This window comes from Gekko japonicus, unplaced genomic scaffold (assembly GCF_001447785.1).
Source record: "Gekko japonicus isolate JY-2015 unplaced genomic scaffold, Gekko_japonicus_V1.1 scaffold977, whole genome shotgun sequence".
Taxonomy (NCBI): Eukaryota; Metazoa; Chordata; class Lepidosauria; order Squamata; family Gekkonidae; genus Gekko; species Gekko japonicus.
Genome location: NW_015159743.1, coordinates 375,829 through 397,967, shown reverse-complemented (window position 1 = coordinate 397,967; position 22,139 = coordinate 375,829). Strand labels below are relative to the sequence as shown.

Sequence of the window (22,139 nt, the reverse complement as noted above, 5' to 3'; positions counted from 1 at the left end):
CTTAGAACTCGTGTCTCTGACTGCCCCTCTAGCTCCGGATCCAGCCAGTCTCCCCCCTTTCTGTCTACAGACAGTCAGATAATCCTGTTTATAGACCGAGAAATCCAATAGGGACTGGTAGGGATGGGGCTGGTGGTGCTGGGTTAGGATGGAAAGTGCATCTAATTTCTGCAGCAAGTCTGCCCCCCCCCCCATCCAACTGATCAGACAGGCTTGCGGTAAGAGCACCCTGTCCACTCCAAGGCATCTCCAGCCAGATTGCCCTGAGATCTCATGGCATAGTACTGCAAAATCTCAGTCAGCATTTTTACTCGTCGTGATGTCTGTGCAAGTTTGCACCCTTATTTATTTATTTATTTATTTTAGCTTTTAATCCCCCTTTATTCTTTTTGCGATTTTCTGCAGACCTAGGTATTCCCACCCAGGCTTGTCAAAACATCTTCCCTTTTCAAACCTGGCCCCATTGTGTATGGTTTTTTGACTTGTACTTGAAAAGGAGTGCAGTGGTGGGAGAAACAGGAATGCTTCATCCCGCCAGGTTGTAGGACCATATGGCATTTTTAAATCGCCCATTTGGGGTTTTAAAAGGGTGGCGGCATCCCCATCTCAGACACAAGGATGCCGTCATGTCTAGTTTGGTCCTCAGTCACCTGTCTCTGCTTGGCTGACCTAGGCTGGTGACCACCACTTATAGAATAGCACTGCGACTCCCTCCCAGCTAAAGCTTACCTGTGCTGCAGGGAGTAAGACCTTGGGCCCCGGAGCCTTTAGTCTGAGATCTCCAGAGCTCTACAAAAGAGGATACATTCATACTAAAAAGAAAATGGTGTGAAAATAAAATGAGGATACATTCATCCTAAAAAGAAAATGGTGTGAAAATAAAATGGGGATACATTCATCCTAAAAAGAAAATGGTGTGAAAATAAAATGGGGATACATTCATCCTAAAAAGAAAATGGTGTGAAAATAAAGGCTCGTGTGCTCCTTTCTTGCAGGGCAGAAATAAAACCAAACTGGGGACGACTCTGTTTTTAAAATTCAGTCTCATCCCTACTTGAGATTCTTGTAGTTTGGTGTTTTACTGACATGCACATGCTGTCCCGCATGGTGGTGTGTGCACACACTGGCCAGGCAGAGCACAGGAGACATCTCAAATGAATGGTGTGAAAGTTGTGGCAAATTGCACGTGCTGTACACAAAATTCAGGGAATGAACAGCAGAACACTAGAGGCTTCCTAATGCATCGTGTCCGCTTGGGAGACGAGACTCGTTAATTCGGAGCATCAAAATTCAGCAAGCATTTTAGAGGAGGGGAATTTTGGAAGCATCCCCCAGCTCATGATGAGCTACTGCAAAGCTCCAAAGGGCATTTTGCAATCTTTCCTTTCAATGCAGGTTTGTGTGGAAGTGTTCTAGGAGATAAATTCTCAGGCCAAAAGGTGGCATTGATTGCGATCATTATCTTCTACAAGACTCGTTATACAGCTGTATGGATTAGATGCTTGCGGTACCTTACATAAACTCATGCCGGAACAAGTTTTTCTTTGCGGGCACGAAAATGCTGGGCTTGAAGCAACATGCTGTCAGAAGAAGGGGGGGTGGTAATCCATTTCATCAGAAAGCTTTACTTACAGGATGACAGTTCTACTGCTGTGGTCCATGCAGTCACCAAGGGAAACATATAATCTGTTGAATAATGTACTTGTGTGCAGCTCCCATTCATTTCAGTGGTGCTTCATAAGACTGCCAGCTCCAGGTTGGGAAACTCCTGGAGATCTGAGGGTGGAGCCTGGGGAGGACAGGGACCCCAGTGGGGTACAATGCCATAAGGTCCACCCTCCAGAGTATCCATTTTCTCTAGGGAAACTGATCTCTTCAGTCTAGAGATGAGCTGTAATTCCAGGGGATCCCCAGGTCCCACCTGGAGGCTGGCATCCCTAGATGCTTGGACAGTAGAACCTTCCAAAGGATTGGGTCATTAACATTCTAGTTATTATATTACCAAAAACCAGGAAAAGGCTGTTACATGTGAAAGGCCCTTGTTTTGTGTTGCCTGCTTCTTAGACCTGAACCTCTGTCTGCCTTGATTGATTTATTTACAGTCTGCCTTAAAAAAAAAAGACTCAAGAGGCTATCCCTCTGGACCCACCGTTACTTCTCAGTCTTGACTTTCAGCATGTCAATGACATGGCTTTAGGCTTCTGGTCTTCTTGATAGCTTATCAAGTACTGGATGCCCCCCTGTTTACCCTGATGCCTACCCTCAACCTACTCATTTCTGATTCCTGTCCAGGGAAGCCTGTCTAGCTGGACTTGGCCCCAGATGACACTGGCACTATTAAAATTAAACTATTTTAAGGTTAGTTTTTTCGATTAGCTGCATATAAATGGCATAAAGGAAACCAAGAATCACCAATGAGAGTTGATCAAAACTGGTGTCAGTGACAACTGAAGGAATCAACAAAAAACCACAGACTCATCTCTACTCTTGATGCAATCAAGATCAATTCAAGAGTGCCTTTTTATCACATGTGCATGTGGGGGGGGGGCACAGACTGAATTTGAAGAAGTGATACTGGCAGTAAACTGCATATGCTCACGTTGTGGAACTGATTTTAAAACTCTCCCAGTGAAACAGATTCTGGAGGAACGAAGCACAGCGTGGAGTGGCATTCTGAAACAGAATGGAAAAATCTGTTTTTCATCCCAGAAACTGACACACACTAATGGGGACTTAGAAATAGGCCTTGTTCTGTCCCATTACTTTATCCATTTATTGTTTTAACACTTTTGCCCTTTATTTTCCTGATCTGTTAAAGTACAATACATTATTCATTTTATTTATACTATTTCTCACTTTACCCCCAACCCTCCCCCCATGTATGTAGCTATATAAATTTGGACAAATGTAGGTTACCCAAGGAAAGAAACTGAGCAAGAAATAAACATCCCACAAAGGGTTAAATGTTGAGGCTCCATGGTCTGGAACCCCAAAGAAAAGCTAATACTAAAATGTTGTCCAGTTGCAATTGACTTATGGTGACCCCCATGAAGTTCCACCTCATGGAGTTTTCAAGGCAAGAGACAAGCAGAGGTGGTTCACCATTGCCTGCCTCTGCACAGAAACCCTGGACTTCCTTGATGGTCTCCCATCCAAGTACTTACCAGGGCTGACCATGCATATCTTCTAATCTAAGCCTTAACTACACCATCTCTGAGGTCTCCCAGTGGATTCAACTTAATGAATCCCCCGCTTGCTTCCAACTCCTTGAGACAGACAAATCTCTTTGCTCTCCTGCACTGTCTTGCTGGTCAAGAGGTTGCTATCAGAATCTCCAGCCAAGTGACTAGGCTGGGAAACCAGATCATATTGCAAGCTAATTAGCCACAAACTGATCAGTGGCTGAAGCATGGGGCATGCGGGCTCCATCACAAAGCCACGCAATGGAGCTTCAGCGGTGGCTCCATGAATAATTCAGGCCCAGGTGAGCATTGAGTGTCACTCCTTTATCTGGGATGCTGGCCGGTAAGCAAATAGCCCGTTTCCTTATCAAGCATCTGTGTGCTGTTCAGCCGACAGTTAGAAGCACATCCCATAGCTAATCTGTCGTCTCTGACCCTGAACATCTAAGGCACATACAGGCCCCTTCCAGACGCCATCTTGTAGCATATGGTGAGCACACTGTATTTGCATGACAAATGCCAGCCAGAAAGGGCAAACCATGTCACATCCAGATATCTTCCTTCCAGAAGACAATAAATGAAAGCAGCTTTCACACATCATGATAAACTGTGGCTTATAAACCTAGGTAATTTGTGATGTCTGAATGCAAACGGTACAAAACACTGGGATATGCTGGTTGGCACCAAGCTGGGATTCCAAAGTAGGATTCGTATTGGTTTTGTTAGAAGAAGAAGGAGAAGAGATTGGATTTATACCCCGCCCTTCACTTGGAGTCTCAGAGCGTCTTACAAACTCCTTTCCCTTCCCCTCCCCACAACAGACACCCAGTGAGGTGGGTGGGGCTGAGATAACTCTGACACAAACTGCTCTTTCAGGTACAGCTGTGCCAGAGCTTGTGACTGACCCAAGGTCACATCAGCAGGTGCAAGTGGAGGAGAGGGGAATCAAACCCAGTTCTCCCAGATTAGAGTCCGCACATTTAACCACTGCACCAAACTAGCCACTGTTTGTATTAACTGTGATCTACTCTGAAGTCTGAATTTATGAATAGGGTTGCCAGCTCCAAGTTGGGAAATACCTGTAGATTTTGTGGGGTTGGAGCTTGAGGAGGGGAGCGTTTGGGGAGGGGAGGGACTTTTGTGGGGTATAATGCCATAGAGTCCAAGTTCCAAAGTGGCCATTTTCTCCAGGGGAACAGATCTATGTCATCTGGAGATCAGTTGTAATACCAGGAGATCTCCAGCCATCAACTGGAAGCTGGCAACCCTATTTACGCACCACATTTAGCTGTGTAGCAGTGCCCTTCACATCTGCCTAGCTACGAAGTGACAGCAAGAGGGTGGAGACAAATCAGTACTGTTTTCTGTTCACATTCATCTTACTTTCATCGTGCTCTGATTCATTTAGTTTTTCTGTTTCTTTCCTTGCCATGTATGTACAATTGATGCAAAAAGAATGCTGGAAATTGTGTTAACGGGTAAATTTGGCACACAGAAATGGGAAATTGGTGTCGAAACTGGGGAGGAGCTGTGGCTCAGTGGCAGAACATCTGCTTTGTACACAGAAGGTCCTAGGTTCAATCCCTGGCATCTTCAGTAAAATGTCTCAAGTAGAAGGTGATGTGAAAAACCTCTGCCTGATATTCTGGAGAACTACTGCCAGTCAGAGTAGACAATACTGACCTTAATAGACAGATGAATTGATTCACTACAAGGCAGGTTAACGTGTTCTTATTAGTAGGAGGGGCTGTGGCTCAGTGGTAGAGCTTCTGCTTTGCATGCAGAAGGTCCCAGGTTCAATCCCAGACACCTCTAGTTAAAAGGCTCAAGTAAGAGGTGATGTTAAAGACCCCGTACCTGCAGAGACCCTGAAGAGCTTCTGCTAGCCAGAGTAAATAATAGTGATCTTGTTTTAACAGTGCTAAATGTTTTAAGTTTTAAATGTTTTGACTGTATATGAACCTTGGCACACTGTGCCAGGCAATGTGAGCCGCCCTGAGCCCGCTTGCGGGGAGGGTGGGTTATAAATACAACAGACAGACTAAGGGTCTGACTCGGTATGAGGTAGTTTTTATACACTACTCAAAGGAGTCTCAGAGTGGCCTACGATCTCCTGCCCTTCCTCTCCCCACAACAGGCACAACAGGGAGTTGGGGCTGAGAGAGTTCTGAGAGAACTGTGACTGACCCAAGTTCACCCAGCTGGCTTCATGTGGAGGACTGGGGAATCAAACCCAGTTCTCCAGATTAGAGTCCACTGCTCTTAAGCACTACACCAAGATGGCTCTCAAGAAGTGAAACTGAAACAGGGATATTCAAATTAAACAAGCAAACATGCAAAATTCATGTCTACCGAGACGGCAATGCAGAAGGGGTTTCCTTCCTGTCAACAGGTGGGGAGGATGCAAGAAGATGGCAAATCAAGTTTTATGCTGAAATTTGGATTTGTTATAAAGGATTAGACAGATAAGCACACAGGGTTAAAGCTTTGGGTTATGCTAGCATGGGAGCCAGCTGTGCAATTGCCTTGTTCCAAGGCTTCCTACCTCTGACTTCCAGCTGCTGGAGCTGAATGTGGGCTTTGTGACCTCTTATTAACTTCCATGGTTCATTTCTCTAGCCTGTGTTGCAGGAGACAGCAATTGGCCTAGATGGATATTTACAAGATTTTGTTTTTTTCCAGCAGGATTTCTCCTGCTGGTGCTGAGTGCTGAACAGCTTGGCTCTCAGCTGGAGTCATTCAGGGGTTTGTTCCTGGACAAGCAGATGCAAAAGTAAAAGCCGGGCTTAAAGTGGCATTGATGCTTCTTGCCAGCTCCGCAGCACCATCATTGTGCTGGAATATACAAGGGCTACAGTGCACCTACTTGAAGATCAGAAAAACAGTCTAGAGGGGACAGCTGAAGGACTGCTAGAGTAGGGACTTCCCACAATTTCAAATTTTGCCCTTCCTGTCTCCTGATTGGCTCTTTGGAGGCTTCCTGCTCCAACTCAGCCTTCCCCCCTTGTTCCTGTCTCTCACAGCAGTTAGGCTGATTCTGCACCCATCTCTTTCCTCACAGTTTTTCCACAGCCACGTCGGGAGATGAAAAGTACTGAGACTGACTAGTGATTTCAGCTCTCATACTTTATTTCAGCTCAGAACAAGACGAGAGTAACCCCGCACCCTAAACACAACGTGCACAATGGAATGGCAAACCCGAGCCAGATGGCCTGGCTTGTTGCAGGAGAGGCAGATGGCGTCCCTGAAACGGCAACCTTGGCGTTTGTGCACTTCCCCACAGCTGGCGCATTGGGACGATGCAGAGGGGACTTTGGCCGATGGTGCTCCCCCGGGGCGATGCTGCTGGGAATAACAGTGGCGGACTTGGAGCACTTCCTCATTCTCGGAGTCATCCGACTCGAGCGTTGCTTGATTGCGATGGACTGCCCACATGCTGCGGTCTTGGTGCGCCTTCTCGTAGGCCACAACCTCCCTGAGCGCCTTGTCTAGGTCCAGGTCGTCCTGGCTAACCAGTTTCCTCCAGAGTTTGGGCTCCCGGAGACCCAAAAGAAATTGGTTTAGCAAGGCGTCCGCCTGGTGAGGAAATGAGCACCTGGTGGCCGGCCGCCGGAGCCCAGCCAAGAACTCGGAAGCCGACTTGGCTGGTCCCTGGACCCACGCAAAAAAGTCTATGCGCTCAGCAAACTTTGTAGACTTCAGTGAAAGGTGGTTGGTCAGCGCTTTCACCAGCACCACATAGGACTCGTCCTTGGTCTGGTTAGGTGCAATGAGGTCCTTAAGCAGCAAGACGGTGTCTATGCCACAGGACCGGAGGAGATGGGCCTTTTTCTTACCCGAGTCTATGATGTCGTGGCAATCGAAGTAGCTCTCCAGGATCTCGAGCCAGGTCTCCCACTGTGCGGGGCGGGAGATGTCGAAAGCGGCAATGCTTTCCTGGGAGGTAGCCATCGTACTGCTGACACGTGGTGCGGGTAGCTCGGGGGCGGCGGCAGGAGCGAGGCGGGAAGCGCTGCTGCTCTCGGGGTCAGCAGGGTGAGGTATGGAGCGAGGAGCGGCTACCAGAGAACCAGGGTGCGAAGCGGAGCGGCTTGCGGCGGTCTCGGCGTTGGGGCTCGACACGGTGCTTGAATCTTCGTCCGGATCGTTGTTCATGGGAGTTAGAATCCCACCTTTGTTGCCAGTGAAAAGTACTGAGACTGACTAGTGATTTCAGCTCTCATACTTTATTTCAGCTCAGAACAAGACAAGAGTAACCAGCTCGCAGGCTGGTTTATATGTGCACAACCCTGCACCCTAAACACACCCACACACAAGTAATTGGCTATTTACAGTGGCTGAGAGTTCCTGCCGATAGGTGCCGGCTAGGATCCGCTTGTCCCATTGTTACTGACAGCGAAGCTTGGTCGCTTCGCATGACCGCGTGGTGAAATGGCCGCGCACGCGGTCTGAGATGGATACATTACAGGAGATTAATCTCCCTCTACACTGCATGCTGCTTTTACTTTCTTTGTTCATCGGGTTTTATTGTACCTTCTGCATAGATTTATGGCTGTTCAGGGGTGACTTCACAGTCAGTACGACTGTTGCCCTGGGGTATCTGAATGTGGTTTTGAGAGGCACCTTTTCCTTCCTCCAATTCCGATTTGACAGGAACAATAAGCAGACACCTTGACACGGCTTCATTGATCTCCGTCAGTTCCTCTGCCCCTATTTCTCCCTCTGTATTTATCACCTCACCATGAATTACTTGGCTCGGGCAGCTAATGACCACCAAGGCAAGTACTGACACAGGAAAATCTGCATACCAATGCTGGAGTGAGTGTTGAAAATAAAATAGATGGCAAGCTGACACTAGCCAATGCAGAAACCAGGATCCAAGGCAAGGAAATGAAATCGTATTCCGAGGCAAGGGGTAACCCAGGTCGAGTGCTGAGAAAATGTGGGGCGTGAATGCCAGATGCAGAATGGACCCCAGTCAGTTAGTTAAACCCCTCTTCTCTATTCTATCAGAGTTTATTTCTTCTTTAATAAACCAAGGTCCTGGTCACACGGGCAGGAAAATGCGGGGGGGGGAACGTGGCTGTTAGCCCCAGGGCTAAAAACTGTGCGGTTGCTCGAGCAGACCTACCGATGGAGGTCCCGTGGTAGGGGGGAGGGGCCGATCACTCCACAGTCCTGCCGCGCAGCAGAGAAGCGGGGCACGGGGCAAACAGGGTTGGTTTTTTTAAAAAACCTCAAATGCGCGCATGCTCCCTTGGGTGCTTGTGCGCATCCATGGAGACTTTGGAAAAAAACCCCTTTTTCCGAGGGGATATGGGCGGGCGCCGGAAGTACCACTGGAAACGCGATCAGACACCCGCCCTTGCCCCGCGGTTTCAGGAAACTAGTACCTCCGAGGTACTAGTTTTTTACCGTGCATCTTCTGCGGGAACCTTCGGGTTCGCCACGGGAGCTCGACGCTTCCCAGATGTGGCGGTGAGATTGCGCCTGGAAAATCCGCCTATCTTCCGTCCCTCTAGCGTGTCTAATGCTCCATGTAACTGCAGCCCAAGTTATTTTCTTTAAACAGATAGTGCTCCACTCCTTTGCATGTTTAAACTCTGCCAACACATCGTACCACAGCCCAGTTACCTGCACACTGGGCTAACCCCTTCACAGACAGGTCCTCTTGAGGGCCAAGACCTTCATTCCTACTTCTCATGGCCACATGTTGAGCACACAAGAAAACCTGGGGTTGAAAATATTGGAACGGTGCTATGACTATAAAATAATTGCTTGTTTTTCTTGCTTCTGCTCCAAGGTTTGTTGGTTTCAGTGGGTTCTTTTGAGATGAAAGACAAAGTCATTGCTGCCCAACATATTTGACTTACAAGCATCAACACTTTAAAAAAGATGTCTGCATTGATGCCTGCTGTTCAATCTTTCGGAATGAAGTAATTCACCTTTATTTCATCCCTGCTAGCTAAGGGCCATTCTTTCATTATGCTGAAGACTGAGACTGAATAGGCAATGTTTAGTTTGGGAATGAGGACGTTAAAGGATCATTTTACAGTCAGCTTCAGGTATTCTGTCTTTTGGTTGTCACCTGTAAGTTGCTGTTGTTTTTACTTTATTGTTTCACTTGAATCTTTCTCTACAATTCCAGAGTTTTCTGAAATGCATTTAATAAAGGGAATCTGGACTTCAGTGTCCACACTTTTTTGAAGCATGTAGACTAAAGAACACCTTTTTAGAAAATTGCACCCTTACTAGCTGGTGATCACTATTTTGTTACACTGAGGATTCAGATTGATGTTTAGTCAATGTTTGTAAATTAGGAGGCAGACAGGAGCTCCAGGCTACATTCAACTATACGAAAATGCTGGGTTTGTGACAGGTGTAAAACTACTGACTGTGATTTAGCAGAACAGCCAAATCTGGATTTTGGAAAAAGGAGGGATAGAGTACGGCTCCTTGAATATTAAAGAATGTCAAAAGAACCAAATATTGGCAGGTTGCGCATCCATAAACAAAATTCTAGAGAACTGGGATTAAAGAACTGTTCTAAGTAAATGAACAATATTTAGTAAACTTTTGGAAGCCAGAAGCCGATTGTAATGGCATTTCCAGATTTTTGGGTGCTTCAGAGGCAGCCTGGACTCCTACTGGAAGTATGACTAACCTCCAGACCTTACTGACCAATTCCCCTGGAGGAAATGGCAACTTTGGAGGCAGACTCCATGACATCACATGCCTGCTGGGCTTCCTCTCCTCCCCACACTCCACCTTTCCAAGACACTGCCCCCAAGCCTCCCGGATATTTTCAAGCTGGAGTTGGCAACTCTATGCCTGCACACTTCCTTGTCTTTCTCCACATGTGTACTGTTCCCTGACCTTTGCTCCCATCTTCCACCTTCCTCCTTCTTTTCACCTTCCTTCTAAGTTCCAAGTGATTGGATGTTTAAAAACATAAATTTGTCTTGAAAACCTGACCTAGATAGTCCAGGCTAGCCCGATCTCATCAGGTTTCAGAAACTAAGCAGGGTTGGCCCTGGGTAGTATTTGGATGGGAGACCACCAAGGAATACCAAGGTTGCTATGCAGAGGCAGGCAATCGCAAACCACCTCTGAACATCTCTTGGCTTGAAAACGCTATGGGGTTGCCATAAGTTGCTGTGACTTGATGGTACTTTCCATCACCATCTTGAAAAACAATGTGCAACATATGCAGAGTCCCTTGATTATGGTCTAGCCTCCTTTGCCTAGAATTTCTCCACTGGGAGCCTGAATAAGCTTGGCAAAACGAGGACCGTTGAATTTAAAAATAGAACAAGGGCTCACCTGTTCCACAGACACAAAGAAGACTGCAAAAGGTGACCTGCTAGATCTAATAAAAGATCCAGTCAGAACTGACGCTGTACTAAATTAGAGTCGGCAATTGAGAAAACAGTGAAGAATGGAAGAGGACATGGAACCAGTCCATGTTTTCATTTGGGCTTTCCCTTGGAAATTCACTACTTGGGGTTCATTGACAACAGAATTCTGCTGCTGGGCTTCATGCAAACCTGGTTCCTGTGTTTATTCATTTTTTTGTCCTGCCCTTCCTCAAAGCTCCCAGTGTGCCTCCATGCAAAGTGGGGATTTGAACCTGGGTCTCCCAGATCCTAGTCCAATGCTCTAACCACAAGTCCACATTGGTTTGCAAGAGTCTGAAAGGTTTACAAGCTAAGAGAGAAGCAAGCAAAACTGTGCAAGAACATAACAAAGGAGCGTGCTTTCCAGTGCATGCAAAGTGCCCTTATTTCTCTCTGTGGGTGTGTAAAATGCCATCAAGTTGCAGTCAACTTATGATGACTGTGCAGGGTTTTCAAGGCAAGAGACATTCAGGGGTGGGTTGCTATCACCAGCCTCTGCGCAGCGACCCTGGATTTGCTGGTGGTCTCCCATCCAAGTACTAACCAGGGCTGACCCTGCTTAGCTTCCAAGATCTGACAAAATCAGACTAGCCTGGCCACCCAGACAAGGCCTTTTGTTTCTCGTGAGACTGAATGTGGGACTGTTTTGTCTGCTGCTGGCATGTTCTTGTCATGACAAATAGTGTGATGCAGTGCTTAGAGTGTCAGACTAAGACCTGCATTCAAATCCACACTCAATAATTTTTGTTTGCTTTACAGCATTTATAGTCCTTTCTCAAGGAGACTCAAGGTGGATTGTGAAGTTCACTGGATGGCTCTCTCCCAACCCACTTTGTTTCACAAGGTCACTGTGAAATGAAAGAAGGGAGGAATACGTGAGCCACTCTGAGCTCTTTAGAAGAAAGGTGAGATAGAAATGCACTGGACAGGTAGTTTTAGGGCTGCGGTTCTACCAGATACCTGCAGATGATTTATTGTGCTTTTCAACAAAAACAATGCAACAGATGAAGGAGCTGCCTTACCTGAGATCACTCGCCTGGCCAGCCGCCTGTTGCCCAGTTCTAAGACCTTTCCCAGTCCTCCTACCTGGATGCTTTTAACCGTTCTGGGTATGCCACAGATATTAATACTGGCAGTTTGTACATATGGAGCTTTCGTCTTACGGCTGAGCTGTAGATTCTCATATGTAAGGGAGATGAGGGAAGAGCTGTAGGTCAGAAGTCATGACCCTGATGGGTTTGAGCCTCCATGTTTCTGGTGTTCAAAATTAAATTAACACTGGGAAAAGGGGATTCTTCTTATGCTGTGTCAATGCCTGAAGCGAGTGCAATTAATGCAACAGACTATTATCACCAGTAGCATCCCTGCTGTGCGAGCCTCAGCTCAGTGAAAGATGGACTTTAATAACTTTGTGTGTCTTTATTTTAGCTTTGGACGTAATTACATTGCAGTTAAAGATCCCCAAGGGACTGACTTAGTGGTATAGTGCCTTGCCCTGAACATTTCTCCAGGTGTCATTTGAATTAAATTCCAAATTAAATTTTTAGAAAATTTAAGTGAGAGAGAGAGCTGAGCCGGTCCCAGAGCTGCAAAGGTGGGAACTGGTTCCTAGGATGCCTTTTTATAGGATGACCGAGAAACGAAGAACAGGACAGGTCATTTGGATGCATTCCAAACTGAGCTGCCCGCAAAGCAATCCACATCGCTTCCTTCAGATCTCTGCAAAGGAATTAGGTTTTGCCAAAATGGAATATTCCTTTAATATCATTCCAAAATGACCTTTATGTAGTAGTAATAGTTGTTGTTTATTACAGTCTTTAGGCCAGCATACAGTTTAGTCAAACATAAAATATAATGATAAAAAGTTTTTGAATGTAAGAGCTTTTAAGGTACAATTCCCGTAATTTTAAAATTAATGTGCAGAATTTAGCAACTTGACATGTAATCTTAGAATTATTATCAGATAAAAACCAATGGAGCCTTTCCTTATTTTCTTTATATGGCCAGGGAAATGACCTTCACACGAAAGTGCTCCTATCCCAAATCAGAGAAATGGTCTTTCTAATGCAGCATAGTCTGCTTCATCTGGCAGGGTCTCTTTAGGGCCTCCACCAAAGATCAGGTCTTTCCCCCAAAACTGCTGATACCTTTTAATTGAAGGTGGCAGGAACTGAACTGGGGATCTTTTTGGCTTTTGAAGCAGGTCGTCTACCACTAAGCTGTACCCTCTCCATACTCAGCTTTAATGAAATCTGCATTGCTTCCTTCAGATCTGTGCACATTTACCTGGAAAGTAATAGTGGCTGCGGTCACACGGAACATTAGCCACACCAGAGAGACGGAAGATAGGCGGATTTTCCGGGCACGAATCTCACCGGCACATCTGGGAAGCGTAGCGCTCCCGTGGCTCAACCGAGGCTTCCCGCCAAAGACGTGCGGCAAAAAACTAGTACCTTGGAGGTACTAGTTTCCGGAAACCACTGGGCAAGGGCGTGTGCGTGATCGCGTTCACGGTGGAATCCCGTGGCATCTGGCGCCCGCCCATGTCCCGTCACAAGCAGGGTTTTTTTCCCAAGTCCCCACAGGATGCACACCAGCATGCAACCGCGCATGCTGGGTTTCACTCATCCGATTCATGTGCATGCACGAAGTTCGATGGGGAAAAAAACAACCCGGTTTGCCACGGAAGCGGCGCCGAGCGATTGCTGGCGTGATCGCGCCGTGCTGCTTCTTTGCCGCGCTGCAGGATGGTCATGTGATTGGCACCTCCCCCATGACCACAGAACCTTGACGGGACCTCGAGGGGAGGTATGATCGCGCAACCGCGCGTTATTTTGCTCCGGGGCAAACAGCCACGCTTCCCCCCATGTTTTCCTGCCCGTGTGACCGGGACCATACTAAAGTTTTGATGTCCTCCAACAGCATGCAGTAAAAACGTTGTTAACCAGACCACTTGGTTCACTGCCATATGGGAAGGGCTGTGGCTCAGTGGTAGAGCATCTGCTTGGCATAGAATCATAGAGTTGGAAGGAACCTCCAGGGTCATCTGGTCCAACCCCCTGCACAATGCAGAAAATTCACAAATACCTCCCCCCACACAAACCCTCAGTGACCACTTTTCCACACCCAGAAGACGACAAAAAACCTCCAGGATCTCCAGCCAAACTGGCCTGGAGAAAAATTGCTTCCTGACCCTAAATTGGCGACCAGCATTTCCCTGGGCATGTAAGAAAGGACCACAAGAACCCTTCCCGCCCTCCCTCTCAGGATCTGCCTAAGTTCACAGAACCAGCATTGTTGTCAGAAGGCCATCTAGCCTCTGAAAACCTCCAAAGAAGGAGAGCCCCCCACCTTCCGAGGAAGCCTCTTCTACTGAGGAACCACTCTGACTGTCAGACTTCCTAATGTTTAGCCCAAAGCTCTTCTGATTTAATTTCAACCCATTGGTTCTGGTCTGACCTTCTGGGGCAACAGAAAACAATTCTGCAACATCTTCTGTATGACAGCCCTTCAAGTACATGAGGATAGTTATCATATCACCTCTCAGTCATCTCCTCTCCATTATGCAGAAGGTCCCAGGTTCAATCCCAGGGGTCTCCAGCAAAAAGGATCAGGTGGTAGCTGATGTGAAAGACCTCTCCTTGAGACCATGGAGGACTCTGGCTGTTGCCAGTCTGAGAAGACAATACTGACCTTGATGAACCAACCATCTGATTCAGCATTAGGACGGTTCATGCGTAACTCAACTGAAAGCCAGTTTGGTACAGTGGTTAAGTGCATGGACTTTAATCTGGGAGAACCGGATTTGATTCCCCACTCCTCCACTTGCACCTGCTGGATGACCTTGGGCAAGCCATAGTTCTGTCAGAGCTGTTCTTTGAAAGAACAGTTCTCTCAGAGCTCTCTCAGCCCCACCTACCTCACAGGGTACCTGTTGTGGGGAAGGGCAGGGAAAGGAGTTTGTAAGCTGCTCTGAGACTCTGAGTGAAGGGCGGGGTATAAATCCAATCTCCTCCTCCTCCTCCTTCAGTGCACCGCAGTTGCGACTGCCAGGCTCCAAGAGACAGTTGGTTTTCAAGCTCTCACACAAGACAGACAAGCAGGAGTCCTGAGCAGACAAACTACTGTAGAAATAGTTCTCTGAATGTTAGAAAATATATGTGTAAAACCCAGTTCTGTTATGGATTGATGCTGAGTTGTGACTAAGAGCAGGATTTCTCTGCCCCGTCCCTTGATTCTGTCTCCCATGTGACTTTCTACCTCTGCCAAATGATGTCCTTTATGTCTAGGGGCCCATGGAACGCAGAACAGGGTTGAGCGCACAGCTCCCCCCACCCTCCGGGGCTTCAGTGGCTCCTCTTGGCCTCGTCATCTTTATCGCTTCCACTGAGCCTGTTTCATTAAAGACAAATCAAAACCCAACCACGCACATGCCCCTAGGGTACATACATTCAGTATCTTTAAACGGAAAATACAGACAGATGGTTTCTCTTGGGGTGGGGGGGGGAGATGCTAAATTTATATAATTTACATAAATTGCAGCAAGCAAAACTGACCTAATCACATCACAAGTTAAGCGGACCCTGCGGGAACATACATGGAACTTTGCTGTTCAACGCACCTGCTGCCTCTTTGAAATGAAGGGCCAATTAGAGCAAATAGAGGAGGTTAGAGAGGGTGGGTGTGGTTGGTGGGGAAACCCCACTCTTGGCCAAGGTGGCATTGCCAAGAAATGGCATCAGACATCCTCAGGTGGGCTGTCTAGACAACTGCAATGCTTCTGGGGGCAGTGAGGGAACCCAGAAGTGATGGAAGGCACTGTGAGGGACCAGGGGATACATGAGCAGTGCCTCATTCTACCTAAGGACAGCTTTGACCAAGGCTGAGAATCAGCCCGTGGGATAAACCCATGCCCAGGGTTTATGCACTGGGAAGGAAGAGAAGTGAGTTGTGATTGTGAACCCCTTCTCCATCCAAGTCCACAGATGCTGGGGCTATCCAGCATGCCATAGAATGTGGGCAAAGAGGCCTTCCAAAAAGCTACAACTTGAGAGACAACTGAGGAATGAATACATGTACCAGGGCAACAATAGCGCTGTACGTTAGCTGTCAAAAAACCTGCCATCTGATGTTGTTATTGTTCACAGCAAGATTTTAATTCTGTGCTATACCTTCATATGTGCTGGTAGACCACAGTGTAAACAGGAGGAGGAGAAGGATAAGAAGAAGAAGAAGAACCTACCATCTGTCTTCAGCCTAAGCTGTTTTAATGAAATATGAGTACATTATTTTTTAAAAACACATTTTGAAAACTCCTATGCTTGATGTGCTGCCTTTATGCAAAAGAAAATAAGAGACTCTTTTGACAAGTTCTCAGTGAGGAGGCTGGGAGAAATCTAATATTCAAGATGCAAGGTTCCTGACACTATACAAGAAGAAGCTGCACGGATAACAACTATCAGCATCATGCTTTTTGTTATCCCACATTTTACACTGAACACATGAGGCTGCCTTACGGTGAATCAGACCCTCGGTCCCGTGAGGTCAATACTGTCTACTCAGTCTGGCAGTGGCCCTCCAGGGTCTCGGGCAGAGGACTTTCACATCACCTGCTACCTGATCCTTTTAACTGGAGACACCAGGGATTGACGTGAGGAGTTTCTGCAGGCAGAGCAGGTGCTCTACCACTGAGCCACAGCCCCCCTCCCTCATTATTAAAAGGACCCTGAAGGAGTCACTCATGATGATGAGCCAATCCTCAGTGAAGGCAAAGAAGGAGGCAAAGAAGAGTGGAGTGGAATAATAAGATGCAGATGCTTGAAAAGCAGCAGCAGCAGCAGCAGCAGCTCAGGCTAGACTTGATAGAGGCCATCGGGTACCACAGCTGAGAAATCAGAACAAGCAGGGTTGCAAGACAACACAGAGACTAAGACATGCATCGCTTGCTGTCCACAACATTAAGTACTGATTTGCATGTATGAATGGAAGACTGCTTCTCTACAGATGAGGGAATTTTCTTCTGCTAGACTGGGTTCAGCAAATCAAGCTATGTTATTTTTAAAAATCCAGAAAATATTGTTTTGTAAGCCCATGTCTGAAATTCAGACTTCATCATGCTTTCAATGACATCCGTGCAATGGACTCAGAACCATAATATTCCTAATACATGGGATTCTGTCTTAAACATGCTCAGCAGCACCCTAAGTACAAGGTGCCTTGGGACTCTTATGGAAGCAGGAATGGAGGTCTTCCAGAAAGGGCATTAGCAATGATCTCTTTATGCTTATAGTGGGAAAATCACACCCAGCATTCCAGCAGCACTATTGGGGCTATGCGATTTCCCCACCCACTCCCTGTACATGAATTAATTGTTGTATGTCATGGGCACACACTGAATAATTCCTGGGGCAAGCAATATTCCCCTCTGCTCATACCATTTTGTGAGTATTTGAAATAGTCTATTTTTGCTGAGTGCGCCAGGTTAATGACATTCATTTATCAAGCACCATGGAACTCCGATCAGGAGCTCTGGAAGTCAGGTGTGGGTTTGTTGACACCTGTTGGTCAGAGGAGGGAACAGGAGGTAATTCAAGTTGGGATACTAATTCCATAGACTGGAATCAATCAGGTCATGGGAATCTAGCGGCCCAAGAAAGCCAGTCTGGTGTCACTGGCTGCTATGGAGTCCCAAGGCCTGCTGTACTCTTCTATCTGGGCAGCTTGGTGCTGAAGGAGGCCACCAGGTTAACCCTGTGTGCTGCCGGTCTGGCAGATCTTTCCCTGCTTCTTTCATGGAAAGGAGGTGTCCAAACAAGACCCCTCACTACAATGTCAAGATATAAGAATGGATGCTGAAAAGATTCCACATTTCATGGAAATAAAACAATTCCAGAAAAGCCAGTGGATGAAGGAAGAGAATATATCCGCTGTGTAGAATATCACTCACCTGTTGGAGAAGACTTTGCTGTAGTTGAACACTTGAATTTCCAACATCTCATTAACATCAATACTGCTGGCAATTGGCCACCGGAATGTCTGTGGAAAAATATCACCGGAAGTGTGAGGAGAGTTTGCCTCAGTCATACAGCGTATTAACTGTTGGGCATAACCCATAAACATCATAGTTTTCAAATATTTTAGGCCATCCTACCCAACTAGAATAGATCATGCATCTATAGTTCCACTACAAAAGTGTAAAATCAGGTATGCTGTTCAGAACTTGACATCCATTTTCATAAAGCAAAATTCTAGCCCTCACAATTTGTACACAATTTGCAGAAATTTGCATAAAATCTCACATAATTATGAAATAGAAAGAGACGGTGTGGTACAGAGGCTAGTGTTAGATTAGGATCTGTGCAAATAAACTTCTCTCCGTGAAACTGAAAGCTAGTGTGGCGTAGTGGTTAGAATATCCGAGTAGGATGTGGGAGACCCCAGGTTTGAATCCCCACTCTGTCATGAAAACTTGCCTGGGTAACCTTGGGCCAGTCACATACTCTCTGCATAACCTACCTCACAGGGCTGTTGTGAGGATAAAATGGAGGAGAGGGAAAGGATATAAGCAGTTTTGGGACCCTACCAAGGAGAAAGTTGGGATTTAAATGAAGTAGAATTAATAAATAAACTCTCTAGTGTCCTTGAGACAGTCAGTCTCTCTTTCTCTCAGCTCAAACTACCTACCTCACAGGGTTCTTGTAAGGATAAAGGAGGGAGGGAGGGAGAGAACCATGTATGCTAATAAAGAAGCAGGATGTTTTACCCACCCCATAGTATCTCCGAATGCTAATCTAAACATGGTATACAAGACTTCTCTTTGATATAGTCAGTTAAGCTACAAACCAGTATTTCAGGAGCACTGGCTATAAGTATTACTTGTGTATTATCAATACATTACACTAACTAAAGCAATTTTCTTAAAACAGGACAGTCACTTGCTCTATTCAGTTTCTGCTTGATTTTTGTTTCAACAATTGCATTGTGCTTTCATTCTATTTATTATCATTCCCACTTGCTTTCAGTATTACATTCATTTTAATTTCCACAGGTTTCAGTGGGGGGGGGGGAGGAGAAGGAGAAAAAGAAGAAGAATTAGAGTTATACCCCGCCCTTCACTGGGAGTCTCATTTCAGTTTGGTGTAGTGGTTAAGTGTGCGGACTCTAATCTGGGAGAACCGGGTTTGATTCCCCACTTGCACCTGCTGATGTGACCTTGGGTCAGTCACAAGCTCTGGCACAGCTGTCCTTGAAAAACAGCAGTTTGTGTCAGAGTTCTCTCAGCCCCACCCACCTCACAGGGTGTCTGTTGTGGGGAGGGGGAGGGAAAGGAGTTTGTAAGCCGCTCTGAGACTCCAAGTGAAGGGCGGGGTATAAATCCAATCTCCTCCTCCTCCTCCTCCTCCTCCTCCTCCTCCTCCTCCTCTTCTTCTTCTTCTTCTTCTCTCCTGCTCCTTCTGAACTCTCCTTGAACTTCTTCTGGGGCAAGATCTGTTTGACTTTGCTGGATGGAAAACTCCAATGTCAATATCATAACTTCTGTTCTCCCATGACATCCCAGAATGCTTTCACCTGACTGTTAGGCACCAAGGTAATGAATGTTGTTCTCCCCACTCATTTCAATTATCCTAACATATGTAATTAATGAAGTGTTTCCAGATGATTTGCCAATTGTTTTGAAAAAGAATACTCATCCCTATAAGTCAGTCTTTCGTACTCTGAAGCAAAGAGATCTGGACCTTTGGAATGAATGTCTAGTCCATCCAATAGACACTCAGATACAACATGTGAAAAGTAGGCATTTCTGGGGGATACTCATGAGGGATTCAGAAGATGGAAGCAGACATTGCAACAGCACTGAAAATGCTGTGGCTCTCTTTGACCTTTCTTCCTGGTAACATCTAATAAAGCACATCATTGTCCTACACATCTCTGTCACATCCTATGATAAGAAGGCAAGAATTGCTTTGCTGGATCAGTTTTTGGGCATAGTCATGCTCTAGTCTAGGTTCTGGTTTCCACCAGTAGCTATCAAATGTTCTGAGTAAGCACACAAGCAGAGCTAGAGGTGGGCTTGATGTAGGTGTACTTATGAGATTGCCTTCTTCATACTCACCCCCCCCCCAAGTAATGAGATTTCTGGGGAAAACACATAGCCCAAGTTACATTATACCAAGAAAAGAAAAGCATGTAAACATGGTAAATTGGGGGTGGGGGATCAGCCTATAGATGACACATCTGCTGTTTGTCAAAATGACCTGGCAATTGCCAGTTGACTGGGGATCAGTGGAGAATTTCCTCTGCTCTAACAGGCTCTAGTCTACCTGCCACCTTCCTTCCCTTCTGGGGCCTGGGTGGTTGACTAGATTGAACACTGCAAAATGTTCACATCTCTGCTCAGTATCCTGTGGGGGGGGCAGGGGTCATTTCCTGCAGGAGCGCAAAGGAGCGGAGCTCCGGCAGTAAAGAGCCCAGGGGGCGGGCACATGTGACAAGCCCCACCCCCTGCTCCCAGCAGCCCTCAGTCAGAGCAAGAAGCAGCCAGATAAGTTGCAGAGCCCCCCTGGTCCAAAACAGTCCAGTGGCACCTTTAAGACCAAGTTTTATTCAGGTACAAGCTCTCCGTCCTCTGCAAAGACAGATCTGCACGTCCCCCCCCTCCAATAACTAGCAATCCAAAACAGTCCAGTGGAGCCTGAGCGGTGGGTGTTGCCTTCTGACACACTTCCAGTGATGTCAGGGTGTGTGGCATATGCAAATAAGTTATGCTAATGAGTTATGCTAATGAGCTCCTGCACCTCTTTTTCTACGAAATGACCCCTGGTTGGGGGGATTCACGGATTTAGCCCAGCACCAGTGTTCTCTCTAAGCTGAGTTAGTGTGAGCTACCTCACAGTTTTTTAGCCTCCAGCTCACAGATTTTTGTCTTAGCTCAGGAAGGATGGCTCCCCAGCAAACTAATATATGCAGTAGCCAAGTCACTTGCTCACAACTTTAATGCCAGTAGCTCACAAAGTAGAATTTTTGCTCACAAGACTCCACAGCTTAGAGGGAAAACTGCCCAGCACCAGGACTCCTCTCGCCCTACAGATCTGCGCTGCTATGCTGTGGTGGCAACAAGCCAGTCTATCCCAGAGCATCATTTGCGGAGAGGATGTCTTGGGAAGCCGGCCACAGTCTGCAAGCTTTAAGCTGCTTGCTCTGACTCAGGGCATCAAAGTAGATCTCTCCAGGTCAAGACATACCGATCTGTGCCTTCCAGAAACAGAAGCTTCACACCCTGAAAAAAAGCAACTGGACCCATTTGTGCAAAATGAGTGTATGGATACCACTGTTATTTATTTGTCTCATTCTGGATATAGAAATTGTTTTTCTCTCGGCACCATTTAGAGCTTGGAGGTTACAAAATGTGGAGCTCGTCCTGACCTTCCTATATTGCAGAAGACAACGGGGCAATTATTTCCATCATTGCAGGGATTTTGAAAAGCAATACAGAATAAGCAATAACCTCACCATGATATTTCCTATAGCAACCAGGAGCCTAGAGGCACCTTAAAGATTTTTACGGAAGAAGCTTTTGTGGACAGGTGCCCACTTAAGACAGCTGCATGGAGTTATGACCCAGGGGAGCATGGATTGCTTTCTCATGACATGACATGTGTTAAGTTAATGTTCTCACCAACAACCAGGGGTCATTTCCTGCAGGAGCACACAGGAGCGGAGCTCCGGTAGTAAAGTGCCCGGGGCGGGGACATGCAACAAGCCCCGCCCCCTGCTCCCAGCAGCCCCGGACCACAAGAAGCAAGAAGCAGCCAGGTAAGTTGCAGAGCTCCCCCCCCCCGATAGCTATCCAAAACAGTCCAGCAGCACCTTTAAGGCCAAGTTTTATTCAGGTACAAGCTCTCCCTCCTCTGTGAGGGCAGATCTGCACACTTCCCCCCCACCCCCCATAGCTAGCAATCCAAAACAGTCCAGTGGAGCCTGAGCAGTGGGTGTTGCCTTCTGACACACTTCCAGTGATGTCAGGGGGTGTGGCATATGCAAATAAGTTATGCTAATGAGTTATGCTAATGAGCTCCTGCACCTCTTTTTCTGCGAAATGACCCTTGCCCACAACTGCTGTTGCAGTTGGTCCCTCTTTGCATATGAAAGTCCTTGGCTGTACCTCCTGATAATCAGGCACTTTTTAACTTCACTGCTTCCTTCTGGAGAGGCTCTTTGCTTTGGGGGGAGAAGCAAGTGGCTGCCTGGTAAGGCACTGGGGGATACCATAGCATCCATGGGCACCTTGCTGGAATAACTGGTTTATTCCAGTTCATGGTATACCACCAGAATTTCAGGCAGATCTATCCCAACTTTTGCTAATGGAGATTGAATCTGAGACTTTCTCCATGGTAAAGCATCTCCTCCATCACTGGGTCACAGCCTCCCCCGATATGACTCAGATGCACTGAGTCAGATGATTGGTCCTTCTACCTCTGTATTGATGTCTTTGACTTGCAGAGGTACTCCGGGGTTGTTCTCAACACCTGACCCAGAGCTTCTTTAGCAAAATGCTAGGGAC

The 22,139-nt window shown here is 46.7% G+C and overlaps 1 protein-coding gene across 4 annotated transcripts in view; it reads right to left on the bottom strand.

The window, feature by feature from the left end:
* The window catches only part of OTOF (otoferlin), a 217,717-nt gene that overhangs the window by 135,884 nt on the left and 59,694 nt on the right, over positions 1 to 22,139 (bottom strand). For all 4 annotated transcript variants that reach the window (XM_015405380.1, XM_015429824.1, XM_015405386.1 and 1 more), the window contains exon 3: positions 17,526 to 17,614. In XM_015405380.1, coding sequence (XP_015260866.1) covers positions 17,526 to 17,614 — 89 coding nt within the window. The remainder of the gene's footprint in view (positions 1 to 17,525; positions 17,615 to 22,139) is intronic.